The sequence below is a fragment of the Petromyzon marinus genome, chromosome 72 (genome assembly GCF_048934315.1).
Source record: "Petromyzon marinus isolate PM22_M1 ecotype Great Lakes invasive population chromosome 72, UKy_Petmar_22M1.pri1.0, whole genome shotgun sequence".
Taxonomy (NCBI): domain Eukaryota; kingdom Metazoa; phylum Chordata; class Hyperoartia; order Petromyzontiformes; family Petromyzontidae; genus Petromyzon; species Petromyzon marinus.
The window spans coordinates 2124637-2145135 of record NC_133738.1 but is presented as its reverse complement, the minus strand read 5'-3'; the positions used below and the strand labels follow the sequence as shown (position 1 = coordinate 2145135).

Below are 20499 nucleotides of genomic sequence, written 5' to 3'. Positions count from 1 at the left end.
AGTCGAGCGGCAATATCTTTTCATCATTTGCGTAACGCTGTGTGGAAGCTACGTGGTCTGTCGCTCCGCACTAAGCTTCAGGTCTTCTCGGCCACGGTCATTCCCTCCCTTCTCTACGCTTGCGAAACGTGGACCCCCCTAATGGAACATCTTCGCCGGTTAGAAACATTTAGGCTGGCCTGCCTACGATCCATCCTGGGTTTAACCAGCAGGCTGGATTGTGTGAGGAGCTCACAAATCCTTGAAAGATCTGGGCAAGGTCCCATCGGTGAGCTCCTCCGGCGGGCAAGGCTGCGATGGCTGGGTCATGTAGCCCGCATGCCCAGCCACCGCATGCCGAAACAGCTTTTGTTTGGCCGGATTGAGGGGGCTAAGCGGGCGCGGCACGGGCTAGAGAAGAGATGGAGTGATGTGGTACAGGAGGACGTGGAGCTGAGTGGACTTGCCGATGACTGGTACCAGCGGTGTCAAGATCGGCCTCTGTGGAGGAGGCTCGTGAAGGACGCTACTGGGCAGTTGGAGGCAGTCGCCCTCCAACAACAACGGAGGGCGGAGGAGCGACGCTCACAACAACGAGCGGAGCGCCGGGTGGCTAAAGCACAGCAGGTTGGCACAGTAGGGGGCACAGGTGGTGCATCAGCCAGTCATCTCAGTCAGTCGACCCGTGGCACCTGGGTCTGCCCCGTGACCTCCTGCCAGCGGGCGTTCGACACTCCAAGTGGCCTCAAGGTGCACATGGCCTGGCACAAGCGTCGTGGTGACGTCACCGCTACTTAGTGGCGAATGGCGGTTGTTGTTGTTGTGTCTGTGTGTGTGTGTGTCTGTGTGTGTGTGTACGTGTGTGTGCCTGTGTGTGTGTGCGTCTGTGTCTGTGTGTCTGTGTGTGTGCGTGTCTGTGTCTGTGCGGATGATGTAGGCACCTCATCACTCACCTCCTCGCAGCAAGATCGTAATCACTGCCACGTGGTTCGTACAGGCAGCTGAAACACACCACCATCATCACCATCATCATCACCATCATCATCACCATCATCATCACCACAACCATCATTACCATCATCATCACCATCATCATCACAATCATCATTGCCACCACCATCATCATCACCATCATCACCACCATCATCACAATCATCATTACCACCACCATCATCACCATCATTACCACCACCATCATCACCATCATCACAATCATCATTACCACCACCATCATCACCATCATTACTAGTGGTGAGTAGTGGTAGTAGTAGTGGTGAGTAGTGGTGGTGAGTAGTAGTGGTGAGTAGTGGTGAGTGGTAGTGAGTAGTGGTGGTGAGTAGTAGTGGTGAGTAGTGGTAGTGAGTAGTGGTGGTGAGTAGTAGTGGTGAGTAGTGGTAGTGAGTAGTGGTGGTGAGTAGTAGTGGTGGTGAGTAGTGGTGGTGAGTAGTAGTGGTGAGTAGTAGTGGTGAGTAGTAGTGGTGAGTAGTAGTGGTGAGTAGTAGTGGTGGTGAGTAGTAGTGGTGAGTAGTAGTGGTGAGTAGTAGTGGTGAGTAGTAGTGGTGAGTAGTGGTGAGTAGTAGTAGTGGTGGTGAGTAGTAGTGGTGAGTAGTAGTGGTGAGTAGTAGTGGTGAGTAGTAGTGGTGAGTAGTGGTGAGTAGTAGTAGTGGTGAGTAGTAGTGGTGAGTAGTGGTGGTGAGTAGTAGTGGTGAGGAGTAGTGGTGAGTGGTGGTGGTGAGTGGTGGTGGTGAGTAGTGGTGGTGGTGGTGAGTAGTGGTGGTGAGTAGTGGTGGTGAGTAGTGGTGAGTAGTAGTGGTGGTGGTGAGTGGTGGTGAGTAGTGGTGGTGAGTAGTGGTGAGTAGTGGTGAGTAGTGGTGGTGAGTAGTGGTGAGTAGTGGTGAGCAGTGGTGGTGAGTAGTGGTGGTGAGTAGTGGTGAGTAGTAGTGGTGGTGGTGAGTGGTGGTGAGTAGTGGTGGTGAGTAGTGGTGGTGAGTAGTGGTGAGTGGTGGTGGTGGTGGTGAGTAGTGGTGGTGAGTAGTGGTGGTGAGTAGTGGTGAGTGGTGGTGAGTGGTGGTGGTGAGTAGTGGTGGTGGTGGTGAGTAGTGGTGGTGAGTAGTGGTGGTGAGTGGTGGTGAGTAGTAGTGGTGAGTAGTAGTGGTGAGTAGTGGTGAGTAGTGGTGAGTAGTGGTGGTGAGTAGTGGTGGTGAGTAGTAGTGGTGAGTAGTGGTGAGTAGTAGTGGTGAGTAGTGGTGGTGAGTAGTAGTGGTGAGTAATGGTGAGTAGTAGTGAGTAGTAGTGGTGAGTAGTAGTGGTGAGTAGTGGTGGTGAGTAGTAGTGGTGAGTAGTGGTGAGTAATGGTGAGTAGTAGTGAGTAGTAGTGGTGAGTAGTAGTGGTGAGTAGTGGTGGTGAGTAGTAGTGGTGAGTAGTGGTGAGTAGTGGTGGTGAGTAGTGGTGAGTAGTAGTGGTGGTGGTGAGTAGTGGTGGTGAGTAGTAGTGGTGAGTAGTGAGTACAAGTGAGTGGTAGTGGTGAGTAGTGGTGAGTAGTGATGGTGAGTAGTGGTGAGTAGTGGTGAGTAGTGATGGTGAGTAGTGGTGAGTAGTAGTGGTGAGTGGTAGTGGTGAGTAGTGGTAGTGGTGAGTACTAGTGAGTAGTGGTGGTGAGTAGTGGTGAGTGGTGGTGAGTAGTGGTGGTGGTGAGTGCTAGTGAGTGGTGGTGGTGAGTAGTGGTGAGTAGTAGTGAGTACTAGTGAGTGGTGGTGGTGAGTGGTGGTGAGTAGTGGTGAGTACTAGTGGTGAGTGGTGGTGAGTAGTGGTGGTGGTGAGTGGTGGTGAGTAGTGGTGAGTACTAGTGGTGAGTGGTGGTGAGTAGTGGTGGTGGTGAGTAGTGGTGGTGAGTAGTAGTGAGTACTAGTGAGTGGTGGTGGTGAGTACTAGTGAGTAGTAGTGAGTAGTAGTAGTGAGTAGTAGTAGTGAGTAGTAGTAGTGAGTAGTAGTGGTGAGTAGTGGTGAGTAGTAGTGGTGAGTAGTGATAGTGGTGAGTGCTAGTGAGTGGTGGTGGTGCGTACTAGTGGTGAGTGGTGGTGAGTAGTGGTAGTGGTGAGTAGTAGTGGTGACTAGTGGTGAGTACTAATGAGTGGTGGTGAGTAGTAGTAGTGATGGTGAGTACTAGTGGTGAGTGGTGGTGAGTAGTGGTAGTGGTGGTGAGTACTAGTGGTGAGTACTAGTGAGTGGTGGTGAGTAGTAGTAGTGATGGTGAGTAGTAGTGGTGAGTACTAGTGAGTGGTGAGTAGTGATGGTGAGTAGTGGTGAGTGGTGGTGAGTAGTGGTAGTAGTGAGTACTAGTGAGTGGTGGTGGTGAGTAGTAGTGAGTAGTAGTGGTGAGTAGTGGTGGTGAGTAGTGGTGAGTACTAGTGGTGAGTGGTGGTGAGTAGTGGTGAGTACTAGTGGTGAGTGGTGAGTGGTAGTGGTGAGTGGTAGTGGTGAGTGGTGAGTGGTAGTGGTGAGTAGTAGTGAGTGGTGAGTGGTAGTGGTGAGTACTAGTGGTGAGTAGTAGTGGTGAGTGGTGAGTAGTAGTGAGTACTAGTGGTGAGTACTAGTGGTGAGTGGTGAGTGGTAGTGGTGAGTGCTAGTGAGTGGTGAGTAGTGGTGAGTAGTAGTAGTGATGGTGAGTGGTAGTGGTGAGTAGTGGTGAGTACTAGTGGTGAGTACTAGTGAGTGGTGAGTACTAGTGGTGAGTGCTAGTGAGTGGTGGTGGTGAGTACTAGTGGTGAGTACTAGTGAGTGGTGAGTAGTGGTGAGTAGTAGTAGTGGTGAGTGGTGGTGAGTACTAGTGGTGAGTACTAGTGGTGAGTACTAGTGGTGAGTACTAGTGGTGAGTACTAGTGGTGAGTAGTGGTGAGTAGTAGTAGTGGTGAGTACTAGTGGTGATGGTGAGTAGTAGTGAGTAGTGGTGGTGAGTAGTAGTGGTGATGGTGAGTAGTAGTGAGTAGTGGTGGTGAGTAGTGGTGAGTAGTGGTGGTGAGTGGTGGTGAGTAGTGGTGAGTACTAGTGGTGAGTGCTAGTGAGTAGTGGTGAGTAGTGGTGAGTGCTAGTGAGTACTAGTGGTGAGTGGTAGTGGTGATGGTGAGTAGTGGTGAGTGCTAGTGAGTACTAGTGGTGAGTGGTAGTGGTGAGTGGTGGTGAGTACTAGTGGTGAGTACTAGTGGTGAGTGGTGAGTGGTGGTGAGTGGTGGTGAGTACTAGTGGTGAGTAGTGGTGAGTGGTGATGGTGAGTGGTGAGTGGTGGTGAGTGGTGATGGTGAGTGGTGAGTGGTGGTGGTGAGTGGTGGTGGTGAGTAGTGGTGAGTAGTGGTGAGTGGTGAGTACTAGTGGTGAGTACTAGTGGTGAGTACTAGTGGTGAGTACTAGTGGTGAGTACTAGTGAGTAGTGGTGAGTAGTGGTGAGTGGTGAGTGGTAGTGGTGAGTGGTGAGTAGTGGTGGTGGTGAGTGGTGAGTACTAGTGGTGAGTGGTAGTGGTGAGTGTAGTAGTGGTGAGTGTACTAGTGGTGAGTGGTGAGTAGTGGTGGTGGTGAGTAGTGGTGAGTGGTAGTGGTGAGTGGTAGTGGTGAGTGGTGAGTGTAGTGGTGGTGAGTGGTGAGTAGTGGTGAGTGGTGAGTAGTGGTGAGTACTAGTGGTGAGTGGTGAGTGTAGTGGTGGTGAGTGGTGAGTAGTGGTGAGTGGTGAGTAGTGGTGAGTGGTGAGTAGTGGTAGTGGTGAGTAGTGGTGAGTACTAGTGGTGAGTGGTGAGTGTAGTGGTGGTGAGTGGTGAGTGGTAGTGGTGAGTGGTGGTGAGTGGTGAGTACTAGTGGTGAGTGGTAGTGGTAGTGGTGAGTACTAGTGGTGAGTGGTGAGTGGTAGTGGTGAGTAGTGGTGAGTACTAGTGGTGAGTAGTGGTGAGTACTAGTGGTGAGTACTAGTGGTGAGTAGTGGTGAGTACTAGTGGTGAGTACTAGTGGTGAGTAGTGGTGAGTACTAGTGGTAGTGGTAGTGGTGAGTGGTAGTGGTAGTGGTGAGTGGTGAGTACTAGTGGTGAGTACTAGTGGTGAGTGGTGATGGTGAGTAGTGGTGAGTGCTAGTGAGTACTAGTGGTGAGTGGTAGTGGTGATGGTGAGTAGTGGTGAGTACTAGTGAGTACTAGTGGTGAGTGGTAGTGGTGATGGTGAGTAGTGGTGAGTACTAGTGAGTACTAGTGGTGAGTGGTAGTGGTGATGGTGAGTAGTGGTGAGTACTAGTGGTGAGTAGTGGTGAGTGGTAGTGGTGAGTACTAGTGGTAGTGGTGGTGGTGAGTGGTACCCAGATGTAGTGCTGTGTTTCCCAGGGCGTCTGTCTGGTTGGGATCAGCTCCTCGCTCCAGCAAACACTGTACTGCAGACACAACCACAACAACAACAATCACAACAACAATCACTACAACAACAACCACCACAACAACAACAACTACTACAACCACTACAACAACAATCACTACAACAACAACTACAACAACAACAACAATCACTACAACAACAATCACTACAACCACTACAACCACTACAACAACCACAACAACAACAACAACAAACACTGTACTGCAGACACAACCACCACAACAACAACTACAACAACAACAAACACTGTACTGCAGACACAACCACAACAACAACTACTACAACCACAACCACTACAACAACAACAACAAACACTGTACTGCAGACACAACCACAACAACAACTACAACCACTACCACAACAACTACAACAACAATCACTACTACAACCACAACAACAACCACTACAACAACAACAACAAACACTGTACTGCAGACACAACCACCACAACAACAACTACTACAACAACTACAACAACAATCACTACAACAACAACCACAACCACTACTACAACAACAACAAACACTGTACTGCAGACACAACCACAACAACAACTACTACAACAACCACAACAACAACAAACACTGTACTGCAGACACAACCACAACAACAACAATCACTACTACCACTACTACTACTACAACAACCACAACCACTACTACAACAACCACAACCACTACAACAACAACAACAACAAACACTGTACTGCAGACACAACCACAACAACAACAATCACTACTACAACAACCACCACAACAACAACCACTACTACAACCACAACAACCACAACCACTACAACAACAACCACAACAACAACAAACACTGTACTGCAGACACAACCACAACAACAACTACTACAACCACAACAACAACAACCACTACTACAACAAACACTGTACTGCAGACACAACCACAACAACAACCACTACTACAACCACAACAACCACAACCACTACAACAACAATCACTACAACAACAACCACTACAACAACAACAAACACTGTACTGCAGACACAACCACAACAACAACAACTACAACCACTACAATCACTACTACAACAACAACAAACACTGTACTTCAGACACAACCACAACAACCACTACTACAACAACCACCACAACAACAACCACAACAACAACCACTACAACAACCACTACAACAACAACAAACACTGTACTGCAGACACAACCACAACAACAACTACAACCACAACCACTACAACAACAACCACAACAACAACAAACACTGTACTGCAGACACAACCACAACAACAACAACCACTACTACAACAACCACAACCACAACAAACACTGTACTGCAGACACAACCACAACAACAACTACAACAACCACAACCACTACAACAACAACCACTACAACAACAACAACAACCACTACAACAACAACAAACACTGTACTGCAGACACAACCATAACAACCACTACAACAACAACAACAAACACTGTACTGCAGACACAACCACAACAACAACAACCACTACTACAACAACCACCACAACAACAACCACAACAACAACCACTACAACAACCACTACAACAACAACAAACACTACTACCACTACAACAACAATCACTACAACAACAACAAACACTGTACTGCAGACACAACCACAACAACAACTACAACAACCACAACCACTACAACAACAACCACTACAACAACAACCACTACAACAACAACAACAACAAACACTGTACTGCAGACACAACCACAACAACCACTACAACAACCACAACCACTACAACAACAACCACAACAACCACTACAACAACAACCACTACAACAACAACCACAACAACAACAAACACTGTACTGCAGACACAACCACAACAACCACTACAACAACAACCACAACAACAACCACTACAACAACAATCACTACAACCACTACAACCACTACAACAACCACTACAACAACAACAAACACTGTACTGCAGACACAACCACAACAACAACTACAACAACAATCACTACAACAACAATCACTACAACCACTACAACCACTACAACAACCACTACAACAACAACAAACACTGTACTGCAGACACAACCACAACAACAACAACTACAACAACCACTACAACAACAACTACAACCACTACAACCACTACAACAACCACTACAACAACAACAAACACTGTACTGCAGACACAACCACAACAACAACAACCACTACAACAACAACCACATCAACAACAACCACTACAACAACAAACACTGTACTGCAGACACAACCACAACAACCACAACCACTACTACAACAACCACAACCACTACTACAACAACCACAACCACTACTACAACAAACACTGTACTGCAGACACAACCACAACCACAACTACAACAACTACAACAACAATCACTACAACCACAACCACTACTACAACAACAACAAACACTGTACTGCAGACACAACCACCACAACAACTACAACAACAACAAACACTGTACTGCAGACACAACCACAACAACAACAACTACAACAACAACTACTACAACAACCACAACAACAACCACTACAACAACCACTACAACAACAACAACAAACACTGTACTGCAGACACAACCACAACAACAACAACTACAACAACAACCACAACCACTACAACAACAACTACAACAACAACAAACACTGTACTGCAGACACAACCACAACAACAACAATCACAACAATAATCACTACAACAACAACAACAAACACTGTACTGCAGACACAACCACAACAACAACAATCACAACAACAATCACTACAACAACAACAACAAACACTGTACTGCAGACACAACCACAACAACAACAACTACAACCACTACAACAACCACTACTACTACTACAACAACCACAACCACTACTACAACAACCACAACCACTACAACCACTACAACCACTACAACAACCACTACTACAACCACTACTACAACCACCACAACCACTACAACCACAACAACAACCACTACAACAACAACAAACACTGTACTGCAGACACAACCACAACAACAACAACTACAACAACCACCACAACAACAACCACAACAACAACAAACACTGTACTGCAGACACAACCACAACAACAACAATCACAACAACAATCACTACAACAACAACAACAAACACTGTACTGCAGACACAACCACAACAACAACAATCACAACAACAATCACTACAACAACAACAACAAACACTGTACTGCAGACACAACCACAACAACAACAACTACAACCACTACAACAACCACTACTACTACTACAACAACCACAACCACTACTACAACAACCACAACCACTACAACCACTACAACCACTACAACAACCACTACTACAACCACTACTACAACCACCACAACCACTACAACCACAACAACAACCACTACAACAACAACAAACACTGTACTGCAGACACAACCACAACAACAACAACTACAACAACCACCACAACAACAACAACCACAACAACAACAAACACTGTACTGCAGACACAACCACAACAACAACAACTACAACCACTACAACAACCACTACTACTACTACAACAACCACAACCACTACTACAACAACCACAACCACTACAACCACTACAACCACTACAACAACCACTACTACAACCACTACTACAACCACCACAACCACTACAACCACAACAACAACCACTACAACAACAACAAACACTGTACTGCAGACACAACCACAACAACAACAACTACAACAACCACCACAACAACAACAACCACAACAACAACAACAAACACTGTACTGCAGACACAACCACAACAACAACAACTACAACCACTACAACAACCACAACAACCACTACAACCACTACAACCACAACCACTACAACCACTACAACAACCACTACAACAACAACCACTACAACAACAACAAACACTGTACTGCAGACACAACCACAACAACAACAACAAACACTGTACTGCAGACACAACCACAACAACAACAACCACAACAACAACTACAACAACAATCACTACAACAACAACAAACACTGTACTGCAGACACAACCACCACAACAACCACTACAACAACAATCACTACTACAACAACAACAAACACTGTACTGCAGACACAACCACAACAACAACAACCACAACAACAACTACAACAACAACAATCACTACAACAACAACAAACACTGTACTGCAGACACAACCACCACAACAACCACTACAACAATCACTACTACAACAACAACAAACACTGTACTGCAGACACAACCACAACAACAACAATCACAACAACAACTACAACAACAATCACTACAACAACAACAAACACTGTACTGCAGACACAACCATAACAACAACAACTACTACTACAACAACAATCACTACAACAACAACAAACACTGTACTGCAGACACAACCACAACAACAACAATCACTACAACAACAACAAACACTGTACTGCAGACACAACCACAACAACAACAACCACAACAACCACCACAACAACAATCACTGTACTGCAGACACAACCACAACAACAACAATCACTACAACCACTACAACAACAATCACTACAACAACAACCACTACAACAACAACAAACACTGTACTGCAGACACAACCACAACAACAACAATCACTACAACCACTACAACAACAATCACTACAACAACAACCACTACAACAACAACAAACACTGTACTGCAGACACAACCACAACAACAACTACAACAACAACAAACACTGTACTGCAGACACAACCACAACAACAACAACCACTACTACAACAACCACAACAACAACAACCACAACAACAACCACAACCACTACAACAACAACCACTACAACAACAACAAACACTGTACTGCAGACACAACCACCACAACAATCACTACTACAACAACCACTACAACAACAACAACAAACACTGTACTGCAGACACAACCACCACAACAATCACTACTACAACAACCACTACAACAACAACAAACACTGTACTGCAGACACAACCACCACAACAACTACAACCACTACAACCACAACCACTACTACAACAACCACCACAACAACCACTACTACAACAACCACCACAACAACAAACACTGTACTGCAGACACAACCACCACAACAACCACTACTACAACAACCACCACAACAACAAACACTGTACTGCAGACACAACCACAACAACAACAACTACAACCACAACCACTACAACCACTACAACAACAAACACTGTACTGCAGACACAACCACAACAACCACTACTACAACCACAACCACTACAACCACTACAACAACAACCACAACAACAACAAACACTGTACTGCAGACACAACCACAACAACAACAATCACAACAACCACTACTACAACAACCACCACAACAACAACCACAACAACAACCACTACAACAACCACTACAACAACAACAACAACAAACACTGTACTGCAGACACAACCACAACAACAACAATCACTACTACCACTACTACTACTACAACAACCACAACAACAACAAACACTGTACTGCAGACACAACCACCACAACAACCACTACTACAACAACGACAACCACTACAACAACAACCACTACAACAACAACCACAACAACAACAAACACTGTACTGCAGACACAACCACAACAACAACAACCACTACAACAACAACAAACACTGTACTGCAGACACAACCACAACAACCACTACTACAACAACCACCACAACAACAACCACAACAACAACCACTACAACAACCACTACAACAACAACAACAAACACTGTACTGCAGACACAACCACAACAACCACTACAACCACTACAACAACCACTACTACAACAACAAACACTGTACTGCAGACACAACCACAACAACCACTACTACAACAACCACCACAACAACAACCACAACAACAACCACTACAACAACCACTACAACAACAACAACAAACACTGTACTGCAGACACAACCACAACAACCACTACAACCACTACAACAACCACTACTACAACAACAAACACTGTACTGCAGACACAACCACAACAACCACTACTACAACAACCACCACAACAACAACCACAACAACAACCACTACAACAACCACTACAACAACAACAACAAACACTGTACTGCAGACACAACCACAACAACCACTACAACCACTACAACAACCACTACTACAACAACAAACACTGTACTGCAGACACAACCACAACAACCACTACTACAACCACAACAACAACAACCACTACAACAACCATAACCACTACAACAACAACAAACACTGTACTGCAGACACAACCACAACAACAACAACCACTACAACAACAACAAACACTGTACTGCAGACACAACCACAACAACCACAACCACTACTACAACAACAACAAACACTGTACTGCAGACACAACCACAACAACAACCATAACCACCACAATCACTACAACAACAACAACCACAACAACAACAACCACTACAACAACCACTACAACAACAACAAACACTGTACTGCAGACACAACCACAACAACAACAATCACTACTACAACAACCACTACAACAACAACAACAAACACTGTACTGCAGACACAACCACAACAACAACAACCACTACAACAACAATCACTACAACAACCACTACAACAACAACAAACACTGTACTGCAGACACAACCACAACAACAACAATCACTACTACAACAACCACAACAACAACCACTACAACAACAACAAACACTGTACTGCAGACACAACCACAACAACAACAACCACTACTACAACAACCACATCAACAACCACTACAACAACAATCACTACAACAATCACTACAACAACAACAACCACTACAACAACAACCACTACAACAACCACAACCACAACAACAAACACTGTACTGCAGACACAACCACAACAACCACAACCACTACTACAACAACAACAACAACCACAACAACAACAAACACTGTACTGCAGACACAACCACAACAACCACAACCACTACTACAACAACAATCACTACAACAACCATAACCACCACAACAACCACTACAACAACAATCACTACAACAACCATAACCACCACAACAACCACTACAACAACAAACACTGTACTGCAGACACAACAACAACAACCACTACAACCACAACAACAACCATAACCACCACAATCACTACAACAACAACAACTACAACTACAACAACAACCACTACTACAACAACAACCACTACAACAACCACTACAACAACCACAACAACAACAACCACTACAACAACAACAAACACTGTACTGCAGACACAACCACAACAACCACAGCCACTACAACAACAACCACAACAACAACTACAACAACCACTACAACAACCACAACAACAACCACTACAACAACAACAAACACTGTACTGCAGACACAACCACAACATCCACTACTACAACAACCACTACAACAACAACAACTACAACCACTACAACCACTACAACAACCACTACAACAACAACACTGTACTGCAGACACAACCACAACAACCACAACCACAACAACAACAACTACAACCACTACTACAACAACCACAACCACTACTACAACAACAACAAACACTGTACTGCAGACACAACCACAACAACAACAACCACTACTACAACAACCACAACCACTACTACAACAACCACAACCACTACTACAACAACAACAAACACTGTACTGCAGACACAACAACAACAACAACCACTACTACAACAACCACAACCACTACTACAACAACCACAACCACTACTACAACAACAACAACAAACACTGTACTGCAGACACAACCACAACAACAACAACCACTACTACAACAACAACAAACACTGTACTGGAGACACAACCACAACAACTACAACAACAACCACTACAACAACAATCACTACAACAACCATAACCACCACAACAACCACTACAACAACAAACACTGTACTGCAGACACAACCACAACAACAACAACAACTACAACCACTACAACCACTACAACAACAACAAACACTGTACTGCAGACACAACAACAACAACTACAACCACAACAACAACCATAACCACCACAATCACTACAACAACAACAACTACAACAACAACAACCACTACAACAACAACCACTACAACAACCACTACAACTACAACAACCACTACAACAACAAACACTGTACTGCAGACACAACCACAACAACAACAACCACTACAACAACCACAACCACTACAACAACAATCACTACAACAACAACCACAACAACAACAAACACTGTACTGCAGACACAACCACAACAACAACAACTACAACCACTACAACCACTACAACAACAACAAACACTGTACTGCAGACACAACCACAACAACCACTACAACCACTACAACAACAATTACTACAACAACAACAACCACTACAACAACAACCACAACAAGAACAAACACTGTACTGCAGACACAACCACAACAACAACTACAACAACAACAACCACTACAACAACAACCACAACAACAACAAACACTGTACTGCAGACACAACCACAACTACAACAACAACAACCACTACAACAACAACCACTACAACAACCACTACAACAACCACAACAACCACCACCACAACAACAACAACCACTACAACAACAATCACTACAACAACAACAACCACTACAACAACAACCACTACAACAACAACAACCACAACAACAACCACAACAACAACAACCACAACAATAACAACCACCACAACAACAACCACCACCACTACAACAACAACCACTACAACAACCACTACAACAACAACCACCACAACAACCACAACAACCACAACAACCACTACAACAAAAAACACAACAACCACAACAACCACTACAACAACCACAACAACAACAACCACTACAACAACAACAATCACTACAACAACAACAACCACTACAACAACAACAACCACTACAACAACTACAACCACTACAACAACCACAACAACCACTACAACAACAACCACCACTACAACAACAACCACCACAACAACTACAACAACCACTACAACAACCACTACAACAACCACTACAACAACCACTACAACAACCACAACAACAACCACTACAACAAACACAACAACAACCACTACAACAACCACAACAACCACAACTACTACAACCACCACAACAACAACCACCACCACAACAACCACCACAACAACTACAACAACCACAACAACCACTACAACAACCACTACCAAAACCACCACAACAACAACAACCACAACAACCACTACAACAACCACTACCAAAACCACCACTACCAAAACCACCACAACAACAACCACCACAACAACAACCACCACAACAACAACCACTACAACAACCACTACAACAACCACAACAACAACCACTACCACAACAACCACTACAACAACAACCACTACAACAACAACCACCACAACAACAACCACCACAACAACAACCACTACAACAACCACAACAACAACCACTACCACAACAACCACTACAACAACAACCACTACAACAACAACCACCACAACAACAACCACCACAACAACAACCACTACAACAACCACAACAACCACAACAATAACCACTACAACAACAACCACTACAACAACCACTATAACAACCACTACCACAACAACCACTACAACAACTACAACAACCACCACAACAACAACAACCACCACAACAACAATCACCACCACTACAACAACAACCAACACACCAACAACCTACACAACAACAACCAAAACTACAACAACAACCACCACCACTACACCCACCACCACAACAACCACAACCACCACAACAACCACTACAACAACCACCACCACCACTACAACAACAACTACCACCACAACAACCACCACTACAACAACAAACACCACCACTACAACCACCACAACAACCACCACCACAACCGCCACTACAGCAACCACAACCACCAATACAACACCGATGTGCATGCCAGTGTGTGTGTTACCGGTGTGTGTGTGTCACTGTGTATGTGTGTGTGTGCACTGTGTGTGTGTCTGTGTGTGTCACTGTGTGTGTGTGTGACTGTATGTGTGTCACTGTGTATGTATGTGTGTATGTCACTGTGTGTGTATGTGTGTGTGTAACTGTGTGTGTGTAACTGTATGTATGTCACTGTGTGTGTGTCACTGTGCATGTATGTGTGTGAGTGTGTGTCTGTGTGTACGTCACCGATGTTTGTGTGTGTGTGTGTATGTATGTGTGTGTGAGTGTGTATGTAACACTGTCTGTGTGTACGTCACCAATGTTTGTGTGTGTGTATGTGTGTGTATGTGTGTGTGTATGGATGTGAGTGTGTGAGTGTGTGTGTGTGTATGTGAGTGTGTGAGTGTGTGTATGTGTGTGTGTATGTATGTGTGTGAGTGTGTCACTGTGTGTGTACGTCACTGTGTGTGTGAGTGTGTGTATGTGTGTGTGTATGTAACACTGTCTGTGTGTACGTCACCGATGTTTGTGTGTGTGTATGTCACTGTGTGTGTGTATGTGTGTGAGTGTATGTGTGTGTGAGTGTGTATGTATGTGTGTATTTAACTGTGAGTGTGTGTGTGTATATGTAACACTGTCTGTGTGTACGTCACCGATGTTTGTGTGTGTGTATGTCACTGTGTGTGTGTATGTGTGTGAGTGTATGTGTGTGTGAGTGTGTATGTATGTGTGTATTTAACTGTGAGTGTGTGTGTGTATATGTAACACTGTCTGTGTGTACATCACTGATGTTTGTGTGTGTGTATGTAACTGTATGTATGTAACTGTGTGTGTACGTCACCGATGTTTGTGTGTGTCACTGTGTATGTGTATGTGTGTATGTAACTGTGTATGTATGTGAGTGTGTGTATGTGTGTGTGTCTGTGTGTATGTCACCGATGTTTGTGTGTGTATGTGTATGTGAGTATGTATGTGTATGTAACTGTGTGTATGTATGTGTGTATGTAACACTGTGTGTGTGTACATCACCGATGTTTGTGTGTGTGTGTCACTGTGTGTGTGTGTAACTGTGAGTGTGTATGTGTGTATGTGTATGAGTGTGTCTGTGTGTGTATGTGTGTGTATGTGAGTATGTATGTGTATGTAACTGTGTGTATGTAACACTGTGTGTGTGTACGTCACTGTGTGTGTATGTATGTGAGTGTGTATGTGTGTGTGTGTGTATGTATGTCACTGTGTGTACGTCACCGATGTTTGTGTGTGTGTGTATGTAACACTGTGTGTATGTAACACAGTGTGTATGTAACAGTGTATGTGTGTGAAACACTGTGTGTGTGTAACTGTTTGTGTATGTAACTGTGTGTGTGTATGTGTATGTAAATGTGTATGTAACACTGTGTGTGTATGTTTGTATGTAACTGTGTGTATGTGTGTGTATGTAACACTGTGTGTATGTGTGTGTATGTCACTGTGTGTACGTCACCGATGTTTGTGTGTGTGTGTGTATGTAACAGTGTGTGTGTATATATGTGTGTGTGTGTGTATGTAACAGTGTGTGTGTATATATGTTTGTGTGTGTGTGTATGTAACACTGTATGTGTGTGTCACTGTGTGTGTATGTGTATATGTGTATGTATATATGTGTGTGTGTGTATGTAACACTGTGTGTATATGTATATGTATGTGTGTGTCACTGTGTGTGTACGTCACTGTGTGTGTGTATGTAACAGTGTATGTGTGTGTGTAACACTGTGTGTGTACGTCACCGATGTTTGTGTGTGTGTGTGTGTATGTAACAGTGTATGTGTGTGTGTATGTAAGTGTGTGTATGTCACTGTGTGTGTACGTCACCGATGTTTGTGTGTGTATGTGAGTATGTAACACAGTGTGTGTGTATGTAACAGTGTGTGTAACACTGTGAGTGTGTGTATATGTGTATGTCACTGTGTGTGTGTATGTATGTGTGTGTGTATGTAAGTGTGTGTGTGTATGTGTGTGTGTGTACGTCACCGATGTTTGTGTGTGTGTGTATGTGTGTGTGTATGTGTGTATGTAACACTGTGTGTGTGTGTCACTGTGTGTGTATGTATGTGTGTATATGTGTATGTATGTATATGTGTGTGTGTGTGTACATCACCGATGTTTGTGTGTCCCCCGCACGAAGCGAAGTGCAGCGCCGTGCGGCCTTTCTCATCAGCCGCACACGGCTCAACCTCATGTTCAATCAGCAGGCGGTAAACTACAGTGACACACACACACAGTGACACACACACACACACAGTGACACACACACACAGTGACACACACAGTGACACACACAGTGACACACACACACAGTGACACACACACACAGTGACACACACACAGTGATACACACGGCTCAACCTCATGTTCAATCAGCAGGCGGTAAACTACTCAGTGACACACACACACAGTGACACACACAGTGACACACACAGTGACACACACACAGTGACACACACACACAGTGAAACACACACACACACAGTGACACACACAGTGACACACACACACAGTGACACACACAGTGACACACAGTGACACACACACACAGTGACACACACAGTGACACACACACACACAGTGACACACACACACAGTGACACACACACACAGTGACACACACACACACAGTGACACACACACACAGTGACACACACACACACAGTGACACACACAGTGACACACACACACAGTGACACACACACACAGTGACACACACACACACACAGTGACACACACACACAGTGACACACACACACAGTGACACACACACACAGTGACACACACAGTGACACACACACAGTGACACACACACAGTGACACACACACAGTGACACACACACAGTGACACACACACAGTGACACACACAGTGACACACACACAGTGACACACACACAGTGACACACACACAGTGACACACACACAGTGACACACAGTGACACACACAGTGACACACACAGTGACACACACACAGTGACACACACACAGTGACACACACACAGACACACACACAGTGACACACACACAGTGACACACACAGTGACACACACACAGTGACACACACACAGTGACACACACAGTGACACACACACACAGTGACACACACAGTGACACACACAGTGACACACACACAGTGACACACACAGTGACACACACACAGTGACACACACACAGTGACACACACACACAGTGACACACACACACAGTGACACACACACAAACAGTGACACACACACACACAGTGACACACACAGTGACACACACACACAGTGACACACACAGTGACACACACAGTGACAACAACAACAACAACAACCGCCATTCGCCACTAAGTGGCGGTGACGTCACCACGACGCTTGTGCCAGGCTATGTGCACCCTGAGGCCACGTGAAGTGTCGAACGCCCGCTGGCAGGAGGTCACGGGGCAGACCCAGGTGCCACGGGTCGACTGACTGAGATGACTGGCTGATGCACCACCTGTGCCCCCTACTGTGCCAACCCGCTGTGCTTTAGCCACCCGGAGCTCCGCTCGCTGTTGTGAGCGTCGCTCCTCCGCCCTCCGTTGTTGTTGGAGGGCGACTGCCTCCAACTGCCCAGTAGCATCCTTCACGAGCCTCCTCCACAGAGGCCGATCTTGACACCGCTGGTACCAGTCATCGGCAAGTCCACTCAGCTCCACGTCCTCCTGTACCACATCACTCCATCTCTTCTCTAGCCCGTGCCGCGCCCGCTTAGCCCCCTCAATCCGGCCGAACAAAAGCTGTTTCGGCATGCGGTGGCTGGGCATGCGGGCTACATGACCCAGCCATCGCAGCCTTGCCTGCCGGAGGAGCTCACCGATGGGACCCTGCCCAGATCTTTCAAGGATTTGTGAGCTCCTCACACAATCCAGTCTGGTTAAACCCAGGATGGATCGTAGGCAGGCCAGCCTAAATGTTTCTAACCGGCGAAGATGTTCCATTAGGGGGGTCCACGTTTCGCAAGCGTAGAGAAGGGAGGGAATGACCGTGGCCGAGAAGACCTGAAGCTTAGTGCGGAGCGACAGACCAGGTAGCTTCCACACAGCGTTACGCAACCGATGAAAAGATATTGCCGCTCGACTGATTCGGAGTGAGACCTCTGCTGTTAAACTGGAGCCAGTCATAAGCACACTGCCCAGGTATGGGAAATTCTCCACTCTCTCCACAACTGCCCCATCACCGATTGGGAGTTGTGGGGGTGGAGTGTCCGATGGTACAAAATATCCAGGCAGGTCCTTAGTTTTGGTGGGGCTGATGGTAAGGCCCCACCTCTTAGTGGCACGCTCCAGTCTCAGCAGCAGCGTCTCCAACTCCTCCTCTGAATGAGCAGCTATTACCAAATCATCAGCATACATAACGTGGTTGAGCAATAGGGAGCCATCCCTTGACCGCACCCGGGCATCGATTAGCCTCCCATTATATCTGTACCATATGGAGATTCCCCCGGTACAGCTATTGAAGGCTTCACGAACTACGTGGTCAAAATAGATGTTAAATAATGTGGGAGCCAGAGGACATCCCTGTCGCACCCCAAGGTGTACAGGGAATGGCTCTGACTCCCGGCCACGTAGTTTTACCCGGGCCCGCTCACCATCATGAAGGTCCTTAATGATCGTGAGCAGAGGGTCAGGTACTCCAAAAGCACGAAGAACGACCCAGAGCCCAGGCCTACTGATGGTATCATAGGCCTTGACCAGGTCAATAAAGCAGAGATGTAGGTCTTGTTGGAATTCCCTACACCTCTGCTGTAGCAGACGGACAGAAAATATGGCATCTGTGCAGGACCGCCCTTTCCTGAAACCGCATTGGGGCTCCGCAAGCCTCTCCTCAGCGTGCCTGGCAAGGCGATGCTGAATAATCCTTGCCAGGACCTTTCCCGGCACACAGTGACACACACAGTGACACACACACAGTGACACACACACACAGTGACACACACACACACACAGTGACACACACAGTGACACACACAGTGACACACACACACAGTGACACACACAGTGACACACACAGTGACACACACACAGTGACACACACAGTGACACACACAGTGACACACACAGTGACACACAGTGACACACACAGTGACACACACACAGTGACACACACACAGTGACACACACACACAC

At 45.8% G+C, this 20499-nt stretch overlaps 1 protein-coding gene across 2 annotated transcripts in view; it reads right to left on the bottom strand.

Moving 5' to 3' along the window:
- ANKRD54 (ankyrin repeat domain 54) overlaps positions 1 to 20499 on the bottom strand; it is a 69535-nt gene that overhangs the window by 24698 nt on the left and 24338 nt on the right. The window contains exons 4-6 of one of the 2 annotated variants that reach the window (XM_076055649.1): positions 17463 to 17564; positions 5310 to 5381; positions 933 to 980 (exon numbers count right to left, since the gene is read on the bottom strand). In XM_076055649.1, the coding sequence (XP_075911764.1) occupies positions 933 to 980; positions 5310 to 5381; positions 17463 to 17564 (222 nt within the window). The remainder of the gene's footprint in view (positions 1 to 932; positions 981 to 5309; positions 5382 to 17462; positions 17565 to 20499) is intronic. The other variant, XM_076055650.1, reaches the window with a different exon arrangement.